The sequence below is a fragment of the Osmerus mordax genome, chromosome 18 (genome assembly GCF_038355195.1).
Source record: "Osmerus mordax isolate fOsmMor3 chromosome 18, fOsmMor3.pri, whole genome shotgun sequence".
NCBI lineage: Eukaryota > Metazoa > Chordata > Actinopteri > Osmeriformes > Osmeridae > Osmerus > Osmerus mordax.
In genome coordinates this window covers 14,227,715-14,246,089 of record NC_090067.1, presented here as the reverse complement: position 1 = coordinate 14,246,089, position 18,375 = coordinate 14,227,715, and the positions used below count along the sequence as shown (strand labels likewise).

Below are 18,375 nucleotides of genomic sequence, written 5' to 3'. Positions count from 1 at the left end.
CTATTGGTTTCCTGGACATAGGGTTACCTTGTTTTAGTATCCAGTGACGGCCGCCTTTTACAGTGACTTGGTGGAGTTAGGACTAGAAAGTACGCGACACTTAAGACAGTGGCATGATCAGGGATGCATTTTTGTGTTTTTTTCTTAAATTTGTTTTGCCTGATTATTAATGCTCCTGTTTCTTAATCCTTTTAAATTATCTCTAAAAACGCCTGTACATAAAACGTAGCCATGAGTTGGGACCAATTTAATGACAATTAACTTTACTACCTGCCCAGTAAATGTATTAAAATGAATGAGATTTTCCGTAAATAAATTCCTCACTCAAGACAATATTGTCTTTATTTACTTCCTATGGGTTGATTTCTGTTGTTCGTCGTTATGGCAACCGTACTAGTCACCGTCCGGGTAAAACAAGTCTGTTTCCTACAGCTGATAATCCAACATAGCTAACGTTAGTCTATTTGTGAAGCAAGGCTTGTAATTTCGTAAATTTCCACACAGTATAATGGCACATTATAGAGTAAGTATACGATGACATTACTCAACCCAACTTTTTCAAAGTATTTCTAAGATACAGTAGCTTTTGCGTTTCGCACAATTCGTCTGACTATAGCTAGACTAGACGTTTTAGGTTTCGTTTTACAGCCAGAACTAGCTCTAGCATTTAGCAAGCTAGCTACTTTAGTTAGCCTAATAGCCATAGTAGATTTGTTAACTACATTGTTGTTTACCCTAAAACCCATCGTTCTTTTGTGTGTTAGTTGGTGCTGGCCGTAAGAGTATTAGAGGTAGAGCTAGTAGCCGAATAAACTGGACATGCTTAGTGTTTGGATGTACTTGTTGGACCCTTTACGTTTTCAAACGTCTAGCAATGCATGATAGTGTATTTAACGTGTCCGATTCCAGTTGACACAATCACTTCAGCTTAAACCAGTTTCGTCCTAATTAGAAAGTGACTTAATTGAAACCACTTGGGCTTCTCCACTTCCCTTCAGGCCTCCGAATCAAAGAGAGAACAGTACCGAAGGTACCTAGAAAAGGCAGGGGTTCTGGACAGTCTCACTAATGGTAGGTCTCTAATACGAAGTCAAGATCACTTTGTTGGATTCCTTGCCCGTTATGAAAGTGATTGTACGGCAAATTTACTCTCATCAATATCACTTGACTCCTTCAAAACCTTTCTCATTCCAGTACTGGTGGCACTTTATGAAGAGACAGACAAACCGAATAATGCTTTGGAGTATCCTTTTATAAACTCATGTGTAAGACTTGTTTGAAGTTCCTGGTCAACTGTTATGGTGGGACTCTGAAAGGGAAGTTTTCTACAAGCCTCAATGGTTAAAGTTATACGTTTAACTTTCACCCGAACCATAGCTTCATAAAGCATCACCTTGGAGTGTCCGGCCCGGAGGCCTCGGACTCTGAAGCCCTACGCCAGGAACTCACAGACCTGCAGCAGAAGTGCCAACAGCTCACAGAGGAAAATAAAGACCTTAGAAGCAGGGTAAGTGAGTCATGTGTGTTTCTAAACGGTCTCCTGTGAAGTCGAAAAACCCACTTGAATTGATTTGATTTTGGCTTGTTTTTCAGCTTCAGCACTATGAACCTACACCTGGCGAGGGGACTGCAGAGTAATGTTGCACTTTGTTATTTTTGTTATTTTTTTTCACATTGTAAAAATAGAACAGATATGATTTATTTCTTCAAAGAATTGTCCTGATTTCTGTTCACAAAAGTTTTGAGAATAACTCTTGCCAAGATTATTATTAAACAGTTTTGAGGCACAACTTTTGCACCACATTTTTCTGGTACCTTTTTATACTCTGTGATCTATGAATAATGTATATGCATGTGTTTGTCTGTCAATTGCATTTTTAAATAACAATTGATATATCGATTACTATAATGAGTGTTTCAGAAACGGTTGCTTTTTCATATAAAATGTATTATCCAAAACACAGCTCTACTCCAATAGATATAAATATATTTACAAGTTTTCAATGATCATTGAACTTTAAGACAACATATCAGTGTTTTTTCAGGATGGAAGACATCTGTAGTACCGAGATCTGGAGGAAAAAAACAGAACAAATTGAAAATATTATGTAACTACTTTGTGATTCTTCCACAACAATATTGTCAATTTAAAGGCCCAAATTTGTTGGTAGGATGGGGAATCTTCTCAGCACTTCATAATATCACAAACCTATTTATGTGTACGTCAATGTGATGAGAAAACTGGTTGTGATTTTCTCTTGATTGGAGTTTAAAATTGACATCACACACATGATGATATATAATTTAGACCTTAGGGTTACATAATAGCAAATGACTGCCTAAAGCTGGATTATAGATTTTCTGCTCCTATTTTTCCACTGCTCTGCACGTGTTGTTTTGGAAGCCTAGACTGCACAACATGGAGTAGGGGCCACTAGTGGTGCTTTCCAGCTATATCAAACATTTGTGTATAACAATACATTGCGGCTTTTATCGAAAACAATATACCTCACAACTGTGAAGATGAACCCCTCATAATAATTGTCAGAAGTGTGAAATCTTGTTAATTAGCCGTTAAAACATACTTACAGTGCTGCAAGTTTTTGTCGGCATTATGAAAATAATTAACTAACGCTTAGATCTGCAGGTCGGTTGTGGCTCGCCTGCTGCTGGCGTTACTTGCCAATGACACTCTGCGGTTCGGAGAGAAGGTAGCAGGGCTGTCGCGGCTGTGCTGAGACGCAGAGCTCAGCTCCCCGGCAGAGTCTGGGCTCTGGGCCCTCTTCAGTCTCTTGAGGTCGGGCTTAGAGAAGGCTCTGGTCCGGCTGGCTGCGAAGCTGCAGCGAGGCTTCATGTTCCCTGGGTAAGAGTCCCCACTGTCTGAACCGTTCCCCTCCACCACCGTGGTGCAGTTCCACGGCGCGCTCTCCCTCCGTGGCTTCCTGGTAAAGCCTGACAGGCTGGGGCAGGATGAGGCGCTGGCCACCGGCATGGTGGGGTACTCAGGGCTCCCAGACTCCACATCCTCACAGTGGGAGGGAGGGGGGTGGTGCTGGTCCGGAGCAGGGGAGCGGGCCTCACTGCTGGTGTTGTTGGAGTTGCTGTTATGCTCCACAGAACTGGGCATCACCACCTCTTTGGTGTCTGATCCTGGTTTGGCTCTGGGGGCGTCTTGTATGGGGACGAAGGCGGAGCAGGCATTGAGGAGGGGGTAGTGGGGGCCGTTCCCTTGTTTCTCCAGCAGGAGGGTGTAGCCGCTGGGCACAGTGGGAATGGTGGCCTTGCGGCCCCCAGAGGTCCCCAGACACGCCTGATGAACCACAGAGTTCTTCTTGGACTTGCTCACGTAGTAGTCGTCCAGTTCGTCCTGGAGGTGAGGGTAGAAGTCCAGGATCCCCTTCTTCAGCTTCTTGTAGCCCAGGTGAATGATCTCCAGCAGGCTGAGGAACAAGGACACGGCTGCTATACCCTGCATGAACATCATGAACACGCTCTTTTCTGTCGGCCGAGAGACAAAGCAGTCCACCACGTTTGGGCAAGGTTCCCTGTCGCATTTATAGAGAGGACCCAGCTGGTGACCGTACAGGAGGTACTGGCCCGTCATGAAGCCCACCTCCACCACTGAGCGGGTGACGATGTGGGCCACATAGGTGCGGAGCAGCGAGCCCCTGAGAGGAGCCTTGTTCAGCTTCCCCTGCTCCAGCTGTCTCATCTCCCTCTCGATCCTCCTCCGGACCTCCAGCAGCTCCACGTCCACGCCCTCCAGCTCGCGCCGCAGCGCCGCCTTCTTACAGTGGCGCTCCTTCTCCAGAGCCCGCAGCTGGTAGATGGCGTGGCCCATATAGACCAGCGAGGGCGAGGACACGAAAATGACCTGCAGCACCCAGTAGCGGATGAGGGAGATGGGGAAGGCACGGTCGTAGCAGATGTTCCTGCAGCCCGGCTGCTCCGTGTTGCAGATGAAGTCGGCCTGCTCGTCGTTCCACACGTCCTCTGCCGCCACGCCCAGCACCAGCATCCGGAAGATGAACAGGATGGTCAGCCAGATCTTGCCCACCATGGTGGAGTGGATATGCACTTCCTCCAAAATCCCACCAAGAAAGTTCCAGTCTCCCATTTTCACAAAGGTACTTCTAAATTAGGTTGATGAAAAATCTGTATCAAAAGAAGAACATTTGAAAAGGGGCACAATGTAAAAAATTAAAACGACTGCACAGAAAATGTGCACTTTCAGTGTTACTGATAAAAAAAAAGTGATATTGCAGCAGCATTGGTCCACAATATACAGTAAAGGTATCCATGAAAGTACATCGTTTTCTGAATTTACGCGGACAAAAATGCCATACAGTGCAACGTTCCAACGTTTAAAATGGTTACCTTACCTTTCATTTTTGGAAATAAAATGTAGATATGACTATGTTGAATCCAAAACAAGGGTGTGTGGGTCATGGTCAGTGCTTTATCCTCTCCTGAATAATTCTCCGTTAAACTTGAAATGTTGTTGTGAACAACGATTTGCACTCTCCAGCTGATGAAAAAAACCCACACACAGCTGGAATAAACCAGAGCACGCCACTTGTAGCCCACTCGGATAAATCAATGATACTGTATGGTCCGTTGCCAATTACCTTGCAGCACTGTGGACAGCCGGTGGTGATGGGCAAGCGAGTCATCCAGGCGAATGTGAGGCTGCCAGATATTCAATTGCTCAATGTATAATTTCGGTCTGCTCCTCGTGTAATCTGAATCACCTTGAACTACCGCAATCCCGCTTGACAGCTACAAAACCAGGGAGTCTGCTGGTTTGCCCCTGACATGAGAACCGCTGGTGACACCACCAGCCTTCTGCAGTTGGATTAATCATACTGAAACATTCACTGTGGTATAACTGGATTATTAGCTAGTGATAGCAGTTTGCTGTGTAACAGTGCCTCCCCTACGATCTCTTGAATCGTGGCCTATATGATTCACATACAAACTGAATTGGGATCGTTTAGCCTACCTTACGATAAACCAGTCTCTCAATTTTTCAGTGTTAATTGCGCAAAATGACACCAGACACTACCAACCATTAGGTTTGGTTTTCAGGAGTAGCAAAACTGTGTATTCTTCAGATTGTTTCACACAGCTAGTTTTCTTACATGGTAACGTAGGCCTATGCCCTGGTTTTTGTCTATTTCCAGCAACAACATATCATTCAATCTTGTTGAGTATATCATATACACATTTTCAACAACTTTCCCCCCACTCTCTGATTGATGGATTTTTTCCTGTAGCAACGATCAATAGGTCGCATCCAACTTCACGCTTGGATGGCTCCCTCTGCATCTCATTCAGACCCCCTGCCAGTTTACCGCCGTCTAGTCCATTTAAAGGCAATCAATAGGATAGTCCTGTCAAACTAACTTGTTGTAATGTTATTTTAAGGAAAATAATGAATCCGCTGTTCAGTGTGACTCGTCTGTTAACAAAACAGGTTCACAAACCAGATACATATTATATTTAGCTGTTGTTACACATAAGGCAGTACTAGTATCGAGATGGTTTGTTTATTGAATAGGGAGATATTGACCATTTCAATGCAGAACTTTACTGAAGGCATCTGTTTACAGTGTACAACTATATGAATGTATTATACACATTCAGCTTCGTTTTAGTCAAATACCAGTTTTATGAGCATAAGGGAGACTGAAAAGGGAGTCAGGTGGCTGAGCGGTTAGGGAAGCGGGCTAGTAATCAGAAGGTTGCCAGTTCGATTCCCGGCCATGCAAAAATGACGTTGTGTCCTTGGGCAAGGCACTTCACCCTACTTGCCTCGGGGGAATGTCCCTGTACTTACTGTATGTGGCTCTGGATAAGAGCGTCTGCTAAATGACTAAATGTAAATAACACGTTAAGCTCAATCCATGTCTGTGAAACTGGGCCTAAATGTATAACTAACAGCCAATATTTCTGACTGTCTAAGAGAGGAAATCATGCACAAAGAACAAGAATACATGTAAAAGAAGATAAATACAGGTAAAACACCATAACTCACAAAGGCCAGAGACAGGCTGAACAACAAGGGAGCCTCTTCCTCTGCCGCGGGCGTCGCTCCTACGAGGGGACCTCAGTACGAGGAAGTTTAATAGGCCTGTTGGTGCAACACCGGCACCTACCGGACGCACAAAACGACTGTGGTCCTGATTGAGACTCGCGCCTACTGACTGTTCCTCGGTTCACCTGGACTGTTTCAGTTCAAATTTTACTTCACAGACAATAGATCAATTTGACAGCTTTGAAATCGTATTCTTCCAGATTTTTTTTTTTACATGTTGTTTTATAGTGCAGTTGATACTATCACTTCTAAAATGTAAAATCATCATAAATGTACATTTAGGGTAAGGTTTTAAATCGTTGTGAACAGTAAGAACGAGAAGATGCAGTTAAATGTGTTAATTTTTATTTAAATGACTGTTGCCTACCAGTAGCCTATAAGACACAACAGTAACAAGGGTATTTGGTTCATGGACTGATCCGTTAGGTTGAGAGAATTATACCCTTCTACTTCTCCTGGTCATGACTGTGGAGCCCGCTGAAATCGTCTAGAGGAAAGGAATACCATACAAACATGTTATGGTGAAAGGAATTTAAACTATGAGTCATATTTTTTAAGAGGATGTTCAACTCTTTCTGTAACTGTACCTCAATCATGTCCTCCCCTATGATTTTTCTCATGCTGGTGAACTTCTCTGTAGTAATTACGAGCTTCCCATCCTCGAGACTCGGAGTACACTGAAGATAAAATACATCCACACACACACACCTGTGTACATGCTACATGCAACTAAGTTTAGGCACTAAGAAAACACAATCATCCGATTATAAATATCACCTGAAACTTCTTTCCGTCCATGAAGGTCATCTCTGATTCTCTCCCGACAGTGAAGGAGTTAGTGACGGTGCGCAGGCTCGTCTGGATCTTGATGGTGAAGTCGTCACCGTTCTGTTCGATCACCGTCACCGGCTTCACATCCTTCATCATCTTCACCAACATCTGAGGCACTTCTAACGGAAACACAACGGCTGCATTAGATCCTTCTGCAGAGACATCTCCTTCAACTTCTAGACAATATACAGGTCTATATAGTCATATAACCTACTGTATAGTTAGGTCTATATAGTCATATAACCTACTGTATAGTTGTATACAGTAAACATACAGTTCTATACACACAGTGTATTTACAGTTCTAAAGTTGAGTTCCAAACATTAAATATAGGCTACCATTATAAATATTATACAAAGTTGTATGTACTGTACACAATTCTATACATACAGGTCTACACAATATATATAGTTCTAACCATTATATATAGTTCTACAAACATCAGTTGTCATTTAGAGCACTAACCCATTTTCTGGAGGAACTCTTCATGGTTTTCTTGCGCATAGATTTCCCATTTGCCGCTGAAGTCCATCTCTGTTCACCGTTCCCTCGGTATGATGCTAGCCTCAGGCACCGGTAGACAACATACCTGATCATCACTGACATGTTGCTATAGGCGTCACACACACACACACACGCACACACACAGTTGGCATTTTAGGGATTTCCAATTCCCTGTTATTCGGCGGTCTCCGCATGTGAAAGGGACCCACGGGATGCATACTGGTCAAAAACACCTCCGTTGTAAACGATCACTTCACACTGCATGAATGAGCAATCATTTTGAAAGGGAAAATTTACATGGTAATTTTGAAAATGAAAACGTCTACATGTTTCCAGTGCATTCTGTAAAGCTTTATTTTGTGAATACAAAGAACACAGTACCTTCTTCTCTGGTATAAAAATACTGAACTTGGCACACTTTGTTTTTATAATATAAACGATTAATTGCAAGGTGACATTAGGACAATGCTGGAGCAGGTGATGCACGCCCCCCTCTAACACCGAAGACAAGGCATGACAGGAGACATTCCTTTGATATATATTAGCACACATTTTGGTTCACACTCATTTGCTTCCTATTGAAACAACAAAAACACCTAAACTTCCAGTGCACTTGACTTTTAATAATATCGACTGCAAGTTGTCCGTGAAGTATCTAGGCGTACGGTCGGTATATTGCCGTGAATCCGTGTTGCAATCCCTGAGAAAACACGTTGTCATTCATGCAGGCAGTGAATGAAGTGCAAAGCTAGTAAATAAGACAGCAGGGCTGAAAGACAGATTCTTATTCCTTGATATCAGCACAATAAGTCAATCAGCATATCTGATCATGTCATGATGTAGCTGTTGGTGATGTTTAAATGTGAAAAATAAGAGTGTCAACACAGAAATAACGATTCTGATAATGTGAAGGACTACCAAATCGTTAGTTTCTTATCAAAAGTCATGAGACCTGTGGAGGAAAGTTATTCTCCCATAGTCTAAATATCAACCGCACAGACACATGATAAATAGGTTTCAGTAAAACGAGTGGAGATTCTCTAAGCACGTAACACTCAGAGGTCACAGGAAGTGCATCATCAACAAGACAGGAAGAGACCTTCCTCCTCGTCCTCCTCAGGGCCTGGGTCGCTGAGACACCGGAGGCGTCGTTGGTCTGGCTGTCGCTGGCCATGGTCAGCCCTGGACACCGCGCCCGTCTCCCAGCCCTGGTTCTGGGGTGTGTTCTGGTGACCTGTCCTGTCTGACTCCTCCATCAGCCTCGTAGCGTTGAGAGAGCGCTGGGTCGGCGGGTCCACACTGCTCAGACCGTGGCTGTCTGGAGGACAAAATAACTACCACATCAGCCAACACATTCAATACTGTTCAACTGATAACAATGTTTTTTATCGATAACAATGCGTTTAATGGACAACACCATGTTCCTGTACATATTTAAAATGCATTCAATTCCACTACAAGCTCAACAACCCAGACAGACTCACCTGATTCAAATCGCACTCTCCTGACAGGCGGGGTGCCCTGCTTGGCTGGAACAGTGAGGTAGTGGCTCATCTACAGGCAGAGCAGAGGACCCTTCAGACTCTTTCAAAACATTCCCAAATCACCAGGATTTCAAAATTGAAAATGGAATTGGATAGCTAGAAAACATCCAGACGCTGTCATCAAAGTTAGAGTGTAACACACAGAACTGATCTGAGGAGAGGGACAGGAGGGTTTCATGGAGCCTACATCCGTGTAGTCCAGTCTTCTAATGTTCCAGTTCAAGCTTTCAGATAATAGTCTACAGGTGGGGAGGAAGTATGTCATTTTCCACAAACCCTGGTTTCTCACCACAAGTTTCCAACCCTCACTCCCCCTCCTCCACCCTCACCCACCCCTCCTCCACCCTCACCCACCCCCCTCACTCCCCCTACTCCCCCCTCACTCCCCCTCCTCCACCCTCACTCCCCCTCCTCCCCCCTCACTCACCCTCCTCCCCATGTCCACTCTCTGTTTGCGGAGCCGGAGTTCTGACAGCTCGTCCTCCTCCTCCGGGTCCAGAGCCAACGTGTGTCTGCTGTAGGAGCGCACCTGAGGAGGAGAGGGAGAGGAGGAGAGGGGGGGGGAGGAGGAGAGGGGGGGGAGGAGAGGGGGGGGGGGAGGAGGAGAGGGGGGGGGGGAGGAGAGGGGGGGGAGGAGAGGGGGGGAAGAGAGGGGGGGGAGGAGGAAAGGGAGAGGAGGAGGAGAGAGGAGAGGAGGGGGAGGAGAGGGAGACAGACAGACACCATTAGCTTTCATCCAAAGATCTGAGCTTGCAACATCTTGATCTGGGGTGAGATGATGTGGGCACTAGCCTAGTGTCCTACCCTCTGTCTGGTCTTGATCTGGGGTGAGATGATGTGGGCACTAGCCTAGTGTCCTACCCTCTGTCTGGTCTTGATCTGGGGTGAGATGATGTGGGCACTAGCCTAGTGTCCTACCCTCTGTCTGGTCTTGATCTGGGGTGAGATGATGTGGGCACTAGCCTAGTGTCCTACCCTCTGTCTGGTCTTGTTCTGGGGTGAGATGCTGTGGGCACTAGCCTAGTGTCCTACCCTCTGTCTGGTCTTGATCTGGGGTGAGATGCTGTGGGCACCAGCCTGCTGTTTGACCCTCTGTAGGTTCCCCCTCAGCATCTTCCTGATCTCCTCCTGGCGGGCCTCAGAGATACGAGGCTGTTCTGCATCCTGGCCTCCCCGCCGGATGTTCCTAACACAACAGAAACACTGATTTACCGTCCTCTATGAAATGTAGTGTAATGAAGTTTCATTACATTTTATTCATATTGAGTATGTTTTGTTTATGTTTTGTCTGCATGGACACAGTGGAGGGGTAAGAGGGCAGGTACTGCATGGACACAGTGGAGGGGTAAGAGGGCAGGTACTGCATGGACACAGTGGAGGGGTAAGAGGGCAGGTACGTACTGCATGGACACAGTGGAGGGGTAAGAGGGCAGGTACGTACTGCATGGACACAGTGGAGGGGTAAGAGGGCAGCTTGGCTGAGCTGCCGCTCTCCACCAGCTCCATTGCATGTTTCAGCTCCATCTTGTTGTAGAAGGAGATGAGCTGCGGCTCTGAGGAACGCTCGCCTGCAATCAGCCACTTCTTCACGTAGGTCTTGTTGAAGCGATTCAGCCTAGTGCAACAAACAACATGGTGGAATCAGAAGAACACGCAGCCCGGCTCATGGTGGTCAGGCCCTTCCTGTCTAGGTACACCACACGTTCAGAACTGTACGCACTTGTCCTTCCAGTGATGATGTCCGTAGTGGCCACACACCTCCTCGATCCCCGTCAGAAGATGGTCCAGGAACTGACAGCACACAGGAGATGTGTTCACATGAACACACTGAGAAAATCACACAACAATGACACTACAAACCAGTCTTCCTTCATCACCTGGGTGTGTCTCACCTGGCTGTGTATCTCTTCGTTGATGGACCGTCTGCTCTCCTTCTTCTTCTTCACAGCCAGCAGGTCAACCAAAGGTCTGATCGTCATGCCCTGACAACACACCCAGCAAAGATAACACAACAGCTGCTAATGACCCTACACCCACCCACACCCACACACCCTGTTTTGAATACGCCACCTCACCTGAACAAACACAGTAAAGAAGATGACTGTGATGATGGCGGTGAGGAACAAGTTCCTCATCTTGTGATTGGTCAGCAGGTAACCCAGGGAGAAGGCGATTGCACCTCGCAGGCCACCGTAGGCCACGATGAACTGGTCCTTCTTGGTCAACTTAACAATACGGAACTTGTTAATAATGAAGGTGAGGCCCACCACACCTTGAACAGACACATTCTGAGATCAGACTCAACTTTATGGTCATAAATATCATACATTCATTGATTGATTGTACTTTATCATCACACATTGTTGTGGTTTGTCATTGAATGACTCTTCCTGTACCTACCCATGACCCTCGACACAAGGCAGAGGATGACGGTCACGATGACGAAGGTCCAGTTCCAGGTGTGCGGCCCGGCTACCGTGGACACGCCCAGGAAGATGAAGATGAGGGTCTCGCTCACGCTGCTCCACATCTTCAGGAAGTACTTGATGGTGGTGTAGGACTTGTGGGATACGTTGGCCTCCACATAGGGCCTCATCACCACCCCACATGCTATTAACCTGGAACAGCAAGCAGCAGAGGACAGGTAGGGTGTATTTACGCCTAAACGCCAGCCCCAGTGTCCATGAGAGCCTGGTGTACCAGACAGCGCCCCCTGCTGCTACTCACGACATGATGCCAGACAGGTGGAACACCTCAGCTGACAGGTAGGCCATGTAGCTGTAGAGGAAGACGAACAGCGGCTCGATGACGCGCGTGTGGGAAGTGAAGCGGGAGGTGAAGGCCGCCAGCAGGCCGTAGATGGCGCCCACCAGGAGGCCGCCCAGCGCCACCACCAGGAAACAGGCCACGCCCAGGACAGCGTCAAGCACCGTCACAAAGCCCACGTCAGCAAACTCCTCAAACAGGTGGTACAGGACCTGCAGGAGAGGAGGTCAGACACGGTCACTTTTATATCTTTTTGGGCATTTTCATGCTTCATTGGACAGTGTGAAGTGCAGTTTGCCAGGAGAGGCATGTAGAGAATGAGAGGGGCGCTGTGCTTCTACTTCTATCAATAGACTTGAATGTAGTGTTTAGCTAATGGAACAGTGGACTGCTAGGAGTACTGTCATATCGTTTTTCTGTCTCCGTAGACAGCTGGCCGCAGCTCCAATTCACCCCCCGATATTTGGCACAATGAACTCTATCAGGGCCAGTAAATGCCCTCTTAATGCATTTCTAGTCCATTAAACACCATCTCGCTTGTTCTGGCAAGATTACATTGCAGATAAGTCTAGAGGTGGGGGGGGGGGGTGTTCGTGGCACTTTGTAAGACCCACGAGAAGGTCATATGTTGAGTTACAGACAGACAAGAAATACTTTCATAAAACTGTGATACGAGGCCTGTCCTATGCTGTGACAAATGTGCAGGATCATGGTCGATGGAGACAGTGAAAGCTGGTTGTGTGACAGGCTGCATGTTAATGATGGTTTCTGCCACTAGTCTCTCTACTGACACCTAACATCTAATCTGTCTCCTGACAGGGCTCACATCAGTACCTCAATGGAGAGGATTGTGTCAAGTGAGACAAACACAATCCAAGACTACAGAATCAAGTGACAATCATCTCCAACTGGACATAGTCAGCATCAGGAAGACCTGTTAACATCTAACAATTAACCCCAAACTTAAAGTCAGAGTTAGCTGGCAAGCGTCTTAAACAGCAACCTCACACGGTCATGACTCCTCCCTCCTGTCCACATCCACACAACTCACCATGGTGACGACCATGGCCCCCCCCTCCACTCACCACGGTGACGGCATCGTTGAGCAGGGACTCCCCGAACACCAGGATGTGCAGCAGCTCGTTGATGTGGATCTCCTCGAACACGGCCAGCACGGCCACGGGGTCCACGGCCGACACGATGGACCCGAACAGCAGGCAGGAGAGCAGGTCCACCTGGCTCAGGTAGGGGGAGCCCTCCAGCTGACACACCGCGTACATCATGCCTCCCAGGAAGAAGGTGTTCCACAGCGTGCCCACCACGGCGAACATCAGGATGGTGCCCATGTTGTCGGTGAAGGGCCGGATGGGCAGGAAGTAGCCGGCGTCCAGGATGATGGGCGGCAGCAGGTAGAGGAAGAACAGCTTGGAGTCCAGGATGGGAGCAGGCTCTCCAATGGCCCTCATGAACCCTCCCACCAGGAGCCCCACCACGATGAGCAGGCAGCTCTCTGGAACCACGCCTGACACACGGGGGATGACGTGGAACCCTGGGGAGGGGGGGGGGGAGGGGAGAGGGGGGGAGGGGGGGGGAGAGAGGGAGGGGGGGGGGGGAGGGAGGGGGAGAGAGGGAGGGGGACCAGGGCACCATCAAGCTCTCTGTCAGGGTGACAGGGTGACAGCCTAAAACCTGCCGTCTCGAGGGCTCATGGTTGCAGACACATACCAGCCCATTCCTTCTAGACCTCCGTAGGTAGGTAGGGCTCGGGTGATCTTACAAGGGCCTGAAAGATCGTGCTTCTTTCGAGTGATGCATAGGCTACTAGAGACTTTGTCTTGATTATGCAGTTACCGCTACAACTGCACTAAAACTGACATTTTATCATTTTCAATTCCAGAAAATGGCCCTTCGACCCCTTCAGTCGACCCCATATTGTGACATCATTCCAACTGTTATGGATTTTAAACACAGCTCATCACTTTCTGGAATAGGTGAATCCTTTACAGGAAGTCTCCTAGTTAATAGTGCATTGAAGGAAAGTTCCGTGTAACACTTGAGAACGCTGCTCTCCAGGGCTCGAGAGTAGCAGCCTCCTACACTCCTGTACGCCTCCTTATCTGTCCTGCTAAGAGCAGCTGGCCAGCTAGATAAGCCTTCACTCACCAGCCCCAGACACTGACACCATTATGAGTAACATGATGCCTTTCCTCAGGATGGTCCGAGGCATTTTGTCGGCATGCAATTCCAACCGGCCAATTCATCTGATTTTTTAGTACGTGTTGGCATAGGAAAGTCACAACACATCTCCCCACACTCATATTACTTTCCTTGAATCGAAATTCAACTAATGCTAATCAACACAGGTCCCAATCGTTTGGCAAATTCTGTCTTCTTTACTAGAATAATGTGCCTATCTAGGCTTATGTCTGCGAGGAAAAAAATCACTGAACTCTAGTTAGTGACTAAATTCAGGCCGGACGCGTAACAGACATAAGTGTCTGTGGTACATTAGGGCTACTGGGTCTTACTGGGTTGTAGGAAACTATAATAACAGGAGATGAATGAAACAAGATACGGTGAAAAAGTCCGATGGGTGGCATTCCAATCTGGAAGTTATTATGTCGACAATATTGCAGGTATTGCTAATATGAACTAACGGGAGGAAAAGCCCTAAAGGTGTCACACCGCGGGACTCACCAAGTTTCATCAGCAAGGCGAGAAGGATCCATAGCGAGATCTCAAAAGGCTTTCGGACGTGATCGTAGTTTACAGAGAGGACAGGGAAAGCCTTTTTGTGGTGAGCAGAGCTGGTTGAAGTTGTATTGCGTGAGGGTTCTGTCTTGAGTGGTGGGTTGCGAGATGTTTCGTTGCCTGAAATGTCATGGTTTTCGGTCGCGTAGACACCTCGTGATAAAATGGCCAACATGACAAATAAAACCAAAATACCTCTGTGATACTGAATAAAACGTATGTGGCCACCCAAAGCAGCACATTTGATTGCATGCATTTCAAATAGCCTAATTTCGCACATTCAAATCCATTTGATAAATTATTTGAAGATCAAAACCGGTAACGATGCTGGTGGCATACTGGTCTGCATACTTTTCCAATGATGAATCATCCTCGAGTAGACTATTCGTTTTACGCATCTGCGTCAGAAAAAAAAGTAACGGTTAAACTAACTGCACTTTTATCACAGTTGCTGCATAATGCGACATCGCGAGTGTTACTGTATTGGTTTGGTAATCTTTGTGGCAAGCTTAGGACAAGGTTTCAATCAACATCTAAGATAGGCTGGTTGTGTCTTTAATGTGAATGGTCTTCCATTTCGTTAGCTCCAAGAATACTGTGATGTTCAGTGACATCTAGTGGCAAGGAGGGGAAACATGAACAGTAGACTTTCGGTTAGCCTAACAAATAACCCCATTCATCAAGGGACTTCTTTAAAAAAGTTTAGCCTACTCCCTAAGAATGTAGTGTCTGGACAATGAATGTGTTAGGCTGTATTTGTACTAGAGTAAAATGTATTCAGGGACGGTATAATAGCCCAAATACATCCCTTAAAATGCTTTGACTGCACCCCAGTGGGAGACTAATGAGGAGGGGTGTCTTCTTGTGTCTGTGCCGGGGGAGGGAACATAACGCCCGCCTGTGTTCAGAGATTCAGCGGCTCCAGCTGCCGCTCCCTCGCCGCAGAGCCGTATAACATAACAGCCTACATGGAAGCTGAAATTAGTTTTTGCAGGTTGGGATGTCTGATACTGTCCACGGTAGCCTAGTGGTTCTCAGAGACATGATTGTATCGAGGCACAGATCTGGGGAAGGGTGACCATCCCTGTTCTGTTCAATACCATCATGAATATACTCCGAATGCAAAGGATTAGACTGTTTAATTGAGCACACAGTTCAACTTCGAACATGGCTGGTTCCCACAGTGTCAAACTTCCGCTCCCAGCATCGGTTCCCACGGCGACTGAATGAGCGTCTCACGTTCCCATGAAAGTAGAAACTAAGGAAATACGTACAGAATGATACTGAGCAGAACGTCTGAGTTAGTACAGGCAGACAGCTGTCAGCTTGTTCCACCAGTACATTTACTAATATAGAAAAATGTATTAGTTATAGAATGAGCCGTCAACATAAGGTTTAAGATAAATAAATATATGATTAAATTTTGGGATGAAATGTGAGCTTTATTTGATATTCAGTTGTTCAAAATCTAGTACTTAAGACAGTAAAATACACTAATACATAAAACATAATGTTTGCTTTCTGGTTTAGAGTGGCAGAAGACATGAAGAACAGTTTCAGCATGTTTCTCGTGTCACATTCTGTGCTCAAATGTTTAATTGTAGGGTTTGGAAAATAACCTCTCTGGTTTGTGGTGTCGCCTTATGCTTAATTCAAGACATTCTAAAGTGTGCTTCAGCCACTGGTACAGATACCTTAGAGGATATGTGCAGGTCATATCTTATTGAATCAGGATCATGGGTGTGAAGATTTATAAAGTTAAACTACAGTTTATGAGTATGCTGGGTGTTTCTATAGTTTCAGACACTTCCATGTTTTCCTCATGTACATCACAAACACCCTCAAACTGTCATGGCCGACACAGCAGCTCTTACTCCGCCCCTCACCATCCCTCCCAACATCCAACATCCCTGCAGCAACACACACAACCTTTCATCGACAACAACCAACACATACCCATTGAACCATACTGCTTGGTGAGTCTAAAATTCAAGTCTGTTACAGGTCCCAACCACTGACGTGTGTGGTGGTGTGCCGCCTGGTCCAGTTCTCTCTCCCTCCTCCTGGTCCAGTTCTCTCTCCCTCCTCCTGGTCCAGTTCTCTCTCCCTCCTCCTGGTCCAGTTCTCTCTCCCTCCTCCTGGTCCAGTTCTCTCTCCCTCCTCCTCAGGCAGCGGGCTGTTTGAGGTGGGCCGTGTGTGACATCCGGCGGGCGCTGTAGAGAGACACTCCGATGCCCACAGATGCCATCATGAGGGCCACAGGGTTGACCAGGCTGCCCTGACACTGCATCTGGACCTCACCTGACACCTGGCTCTGAGCGGGGGGAACACACACACACCACGCCTGATTAGTAGGAGATAACATCCACCACTGACTAGAGGTGCCTCAAGCAGTAGGTGAGCATGGCTAAGTGGCCAAGAAGCAGTTGAGTCAAGTGGTCATGCTATCAACACTGTCATCACAAGAAACACTCACACTGTCGTCACAAGAAACACTCACACTGTCATCACAAGAAACACTTCCCAGATTACATCTCTTTCTGCTCTTCCTGCACCAAGTAATAAGTACTAAGTAATAGAAGCAGGGATTTGGTTCAAAAGGATAAGTACTCATAAACGTGACATGATATCTGGCATGACGTCTCCACCAGCCGCTCACTAAAACATGAAGTTCCGTTCCCCTGAGCTGCAAACAAACGCAGCGGCATATTCCCTGAAGCTAACGTTAATTTCACAACTGACAAACACACAGTTGCAGAATAAGAGGGGCGTTATTGACAGATACAAACCTGGAGAAGACGGAAGTATCCAGGGGTGAGCCGTCCTAGCCTCAGGATCATGTCTACTGCCCAGACTCTGACAGGACACAGGCACCAAACAACAACATGACCACTGCACAGTAACTTACACTCTTCAGGTATTGTAGAACTACTAGAAAACAAACACTGTACAGCCCATAATAACCACCACATCCACTACCCACCCGATTAGTGATACTGAGGTTCTTACATCAAGAAAAATTGATTAACCCTATCAATCAATATTTTAGGAAAAGACTGACTTTATTTGATGCAACAGAGTAAAGGACATATTTAGCCAAAAGCAGACACATGCCAACCCCCCCCCCCCCCCCCCCCCCAAAAAAAAAAAAAACATGAGGCAATAAAGTATTAACATCAATAAAATCTTAAACTAACGGCTTTTCACAAAGAAAAAGAATACAGATCCAGGAGGTGAACTGAAACAACTCACCTCGCAGCAGCCGAGCGACCAGACAGAGACTCAACTAGAGCTCACGGAAAATACCCTGAATCACAGGGCCACTGAGAGAACTAATGTGTGTCTCTCCTCCTTTGTCCTCCATAGTCCCATCCAATGGGATGAATGGACTCACTCAGGCAGAACACCATCACACAGACACACTTACAGTACGGTGGAAAACCCTTGCCCTGTCAAGTGAGATCTGGTCATGTAGTCACTAAGCGACAGAGAGGGTGAGGCTGCATGTTGCACGCTTGAAGGGTTATGTGTGGTAATGCACTGCAGAGGGTTATGTAACAAGAACCAACTCACCCAGACTTTATTGGAACTAGTGTGAAATACTAAAGAAAACCTTTACTTAGTGATTCTATAAACTCTGTACAAGTGCCTGGTAACGAAACATTCATAATGAAGGGAGTCAGGTGGCTGAGCAGTGAGGGACTTGGGCTAGTAATCCGAAGGTTTCCAGTTCGATTCCCGGCCGCTAAATGACTAAATGTAATGTAAATGTAATGAAGCCAGTTGTGACAGCTATCCAGTAAATAAATTATGACCTTGAAATACCTCTGTGATTATTTAGTCTCTAACAAATAACATTTATATTTCAAGTGTTTACTTGTT

At 46.4% G+C, this 18,375-nt stretch overlaps 4 protein-coding genes and 1 long non-coding RNA gene across 5 annotated transcripts; 1 reads left to right on the top strand and 4 right to left on the bottom strand.

The window, feature by feature from the left end:
* The first annotated feature begins 406 nt into the window (after nt 1-406).
* mycbp (MYC binding protein) lies at nt 407-1,973 on the top strand. The gene is made up of 5 exons (XM_067256017.1): nt 407-523; nt 999-1,071; nt 1,195-1,243; nt 1,378-1,507; nt 1,594-1,973. The coding sequence occupies exons 1-5, from the start codon at nt 509-511 to the stop codon at nt 1,636-1,638; spliced, it is 312 nt and encodes a 103-aa protein (XP_067112118.1). The 5' UTR covers nt 407-508; the 3' UTR covers nt 1,639-1,973.
* A 662-nt stretch (nt 1,974-2,635) lies between these two features.
* LOC136961798 (gap junction alpha-9 protein-like) lies at nt 2,636-4,117 on the bottom strand. Its single transcript, XM_067255236.1, has one exon. It carries the CDS (start codon nt 4,115-4,117, stop codon nt 2,636-2,638), a length of 1,482 nt encoding a protein of 493 aa, XP_067111337.1.
* A 2,416-nt stretch (nt 4,118-6,533) lies between these two features.
* LOC136961799 (fatty acid-binding protein 10-A, liver basic-like) lies at nt 6,534-7,460 on the bottom strand. Its single transcript, XM_067255237.1, has 4 exons — nt 7,394-7,460; nt 6,875-7,047; nt 6,685-6,774; nt 6,534-6,584 (listed from the first exon to the last, which is right to left on the bottom strand). Exons 1-4 carry the CDS (start codon nt 7,458-7,460, stop codon nt 6,534-6,536), a joined length of 381 nt encoding a protein of 126 aa, XP_067111338.1.
* A 301-nt stretch (nt 7,461-7,761) lies between these two features.
* LOC136961797 (Na(+)/H(+) exchanger beta-like) lies at nt 7,762-15,025 on the bottom strand. Its single transcript, XM_067255235.1, has 12 exons — nt 14,440-15,025; nt 12,828-13,291; nt 11,704-11,954; nt 11,377-11,594; nt 11,052-11,248; nt 10,869-10,958; nt 10,697-10,767; nt 10,418-10,591; nt 10,009-10,162; nt 9,404-9,505; nt 8,917-8,986; nt 7,762-8,750 (listed from the first exon to the last, which is right to left on the bottom strand). The coding sequence occupies exons 1-12, from the start codon at nt 14,771-14,773 to the stop codon at nt 8,512-8,514; spliced, it is 2,364 nt and encodes a 787-aa protein (XP_067111336.1). The 5' UTR covers nt 14,774-15,025; the 3' UTR covers nt 7,762-8,511.
* Nucleotides 15,026-15,927: 902 nt separating this feature from the next.
* LOC136962588 (uncharacterized) lies at nt 15,928-17,802 on the bottom strand. Its single transcript, XR_010878912.1, has 3 exons — nt 17,746-17,802; nt 17,283-17,349; nt 15,928-16,807 (listed from the first exon to the last, which is right to left on the bottom strand). It is a non-coding gene; the product is annotated as an uncharacterized lncRNA (long non-coding RNA).
* Nucleotides 17,803-18,375: the final 573 nt, after the last annotated feature.

Coding starts and splice junctions, on each gene's coding strand:
- LOC136961797 (XM_067255235.1), bottom strand. CDS start 14,773: ATGTGCGAAATTAGGCTATTTGAAATGCATGCAATCAAATGTGCTGCT. Junction 11,955..12,827: donor TCAACGATGCCGTCACCGTG/GTGAGTGGAGGG, acceptor CCTCTCCTGCAG/GTCCTGTACCACCTGTTTGA. Junction 9,506..10,008: donor AGATCAAGACCAGACAGAGG/GTAGGACACTAG, acceptor TCTCCTCCTCAG/GTGCGCTCCTACAGCAGACA.
- mycbp (XM_067256017.1), top strand. Junction 1,072..1,194: donor TCTGGACAGTCTCACTAATG/GTAGGTCTCTAA, acceptor TTCTCATTCCAG/TACTGGTGGCACTTTATGAA. Junction 1,244..1,377: donor AAACCGAATAATGCTTTGGA/GTATCCTTTTAT, acceptor CCCGAACCATAG/CTTCATAAAGCATCACCTTG.
- LOC136961799 (XM_067255237.1), bottom strand. CDS start 7,460: ATGGACTTCAGCGGCAAATGGGAAATCTATGCGCAAGAAAACCATGAA. Junction 7,048..7,393: donor AGAGTTCCTCCAGAAAATGG/GTTAGTGCTCTA, acceptor TGTTTCCGTTAG/AAGTGCCTCAGATGTTGGTG. Junction 6,585..6,684: donor TAGGGGAGGACATGATTGAG/GTACAGTTACAG, acceptor CCTTTCCTCTAG/ACGATTTCAGCGGGCTCCAC.
- LOC136961798 (XM_067255236.1), bottom strand. CDS start 4,117: ATGGGAGACTGGAACTTTCTTGGTGGGATTTTGGAGGAAGTGCATATC.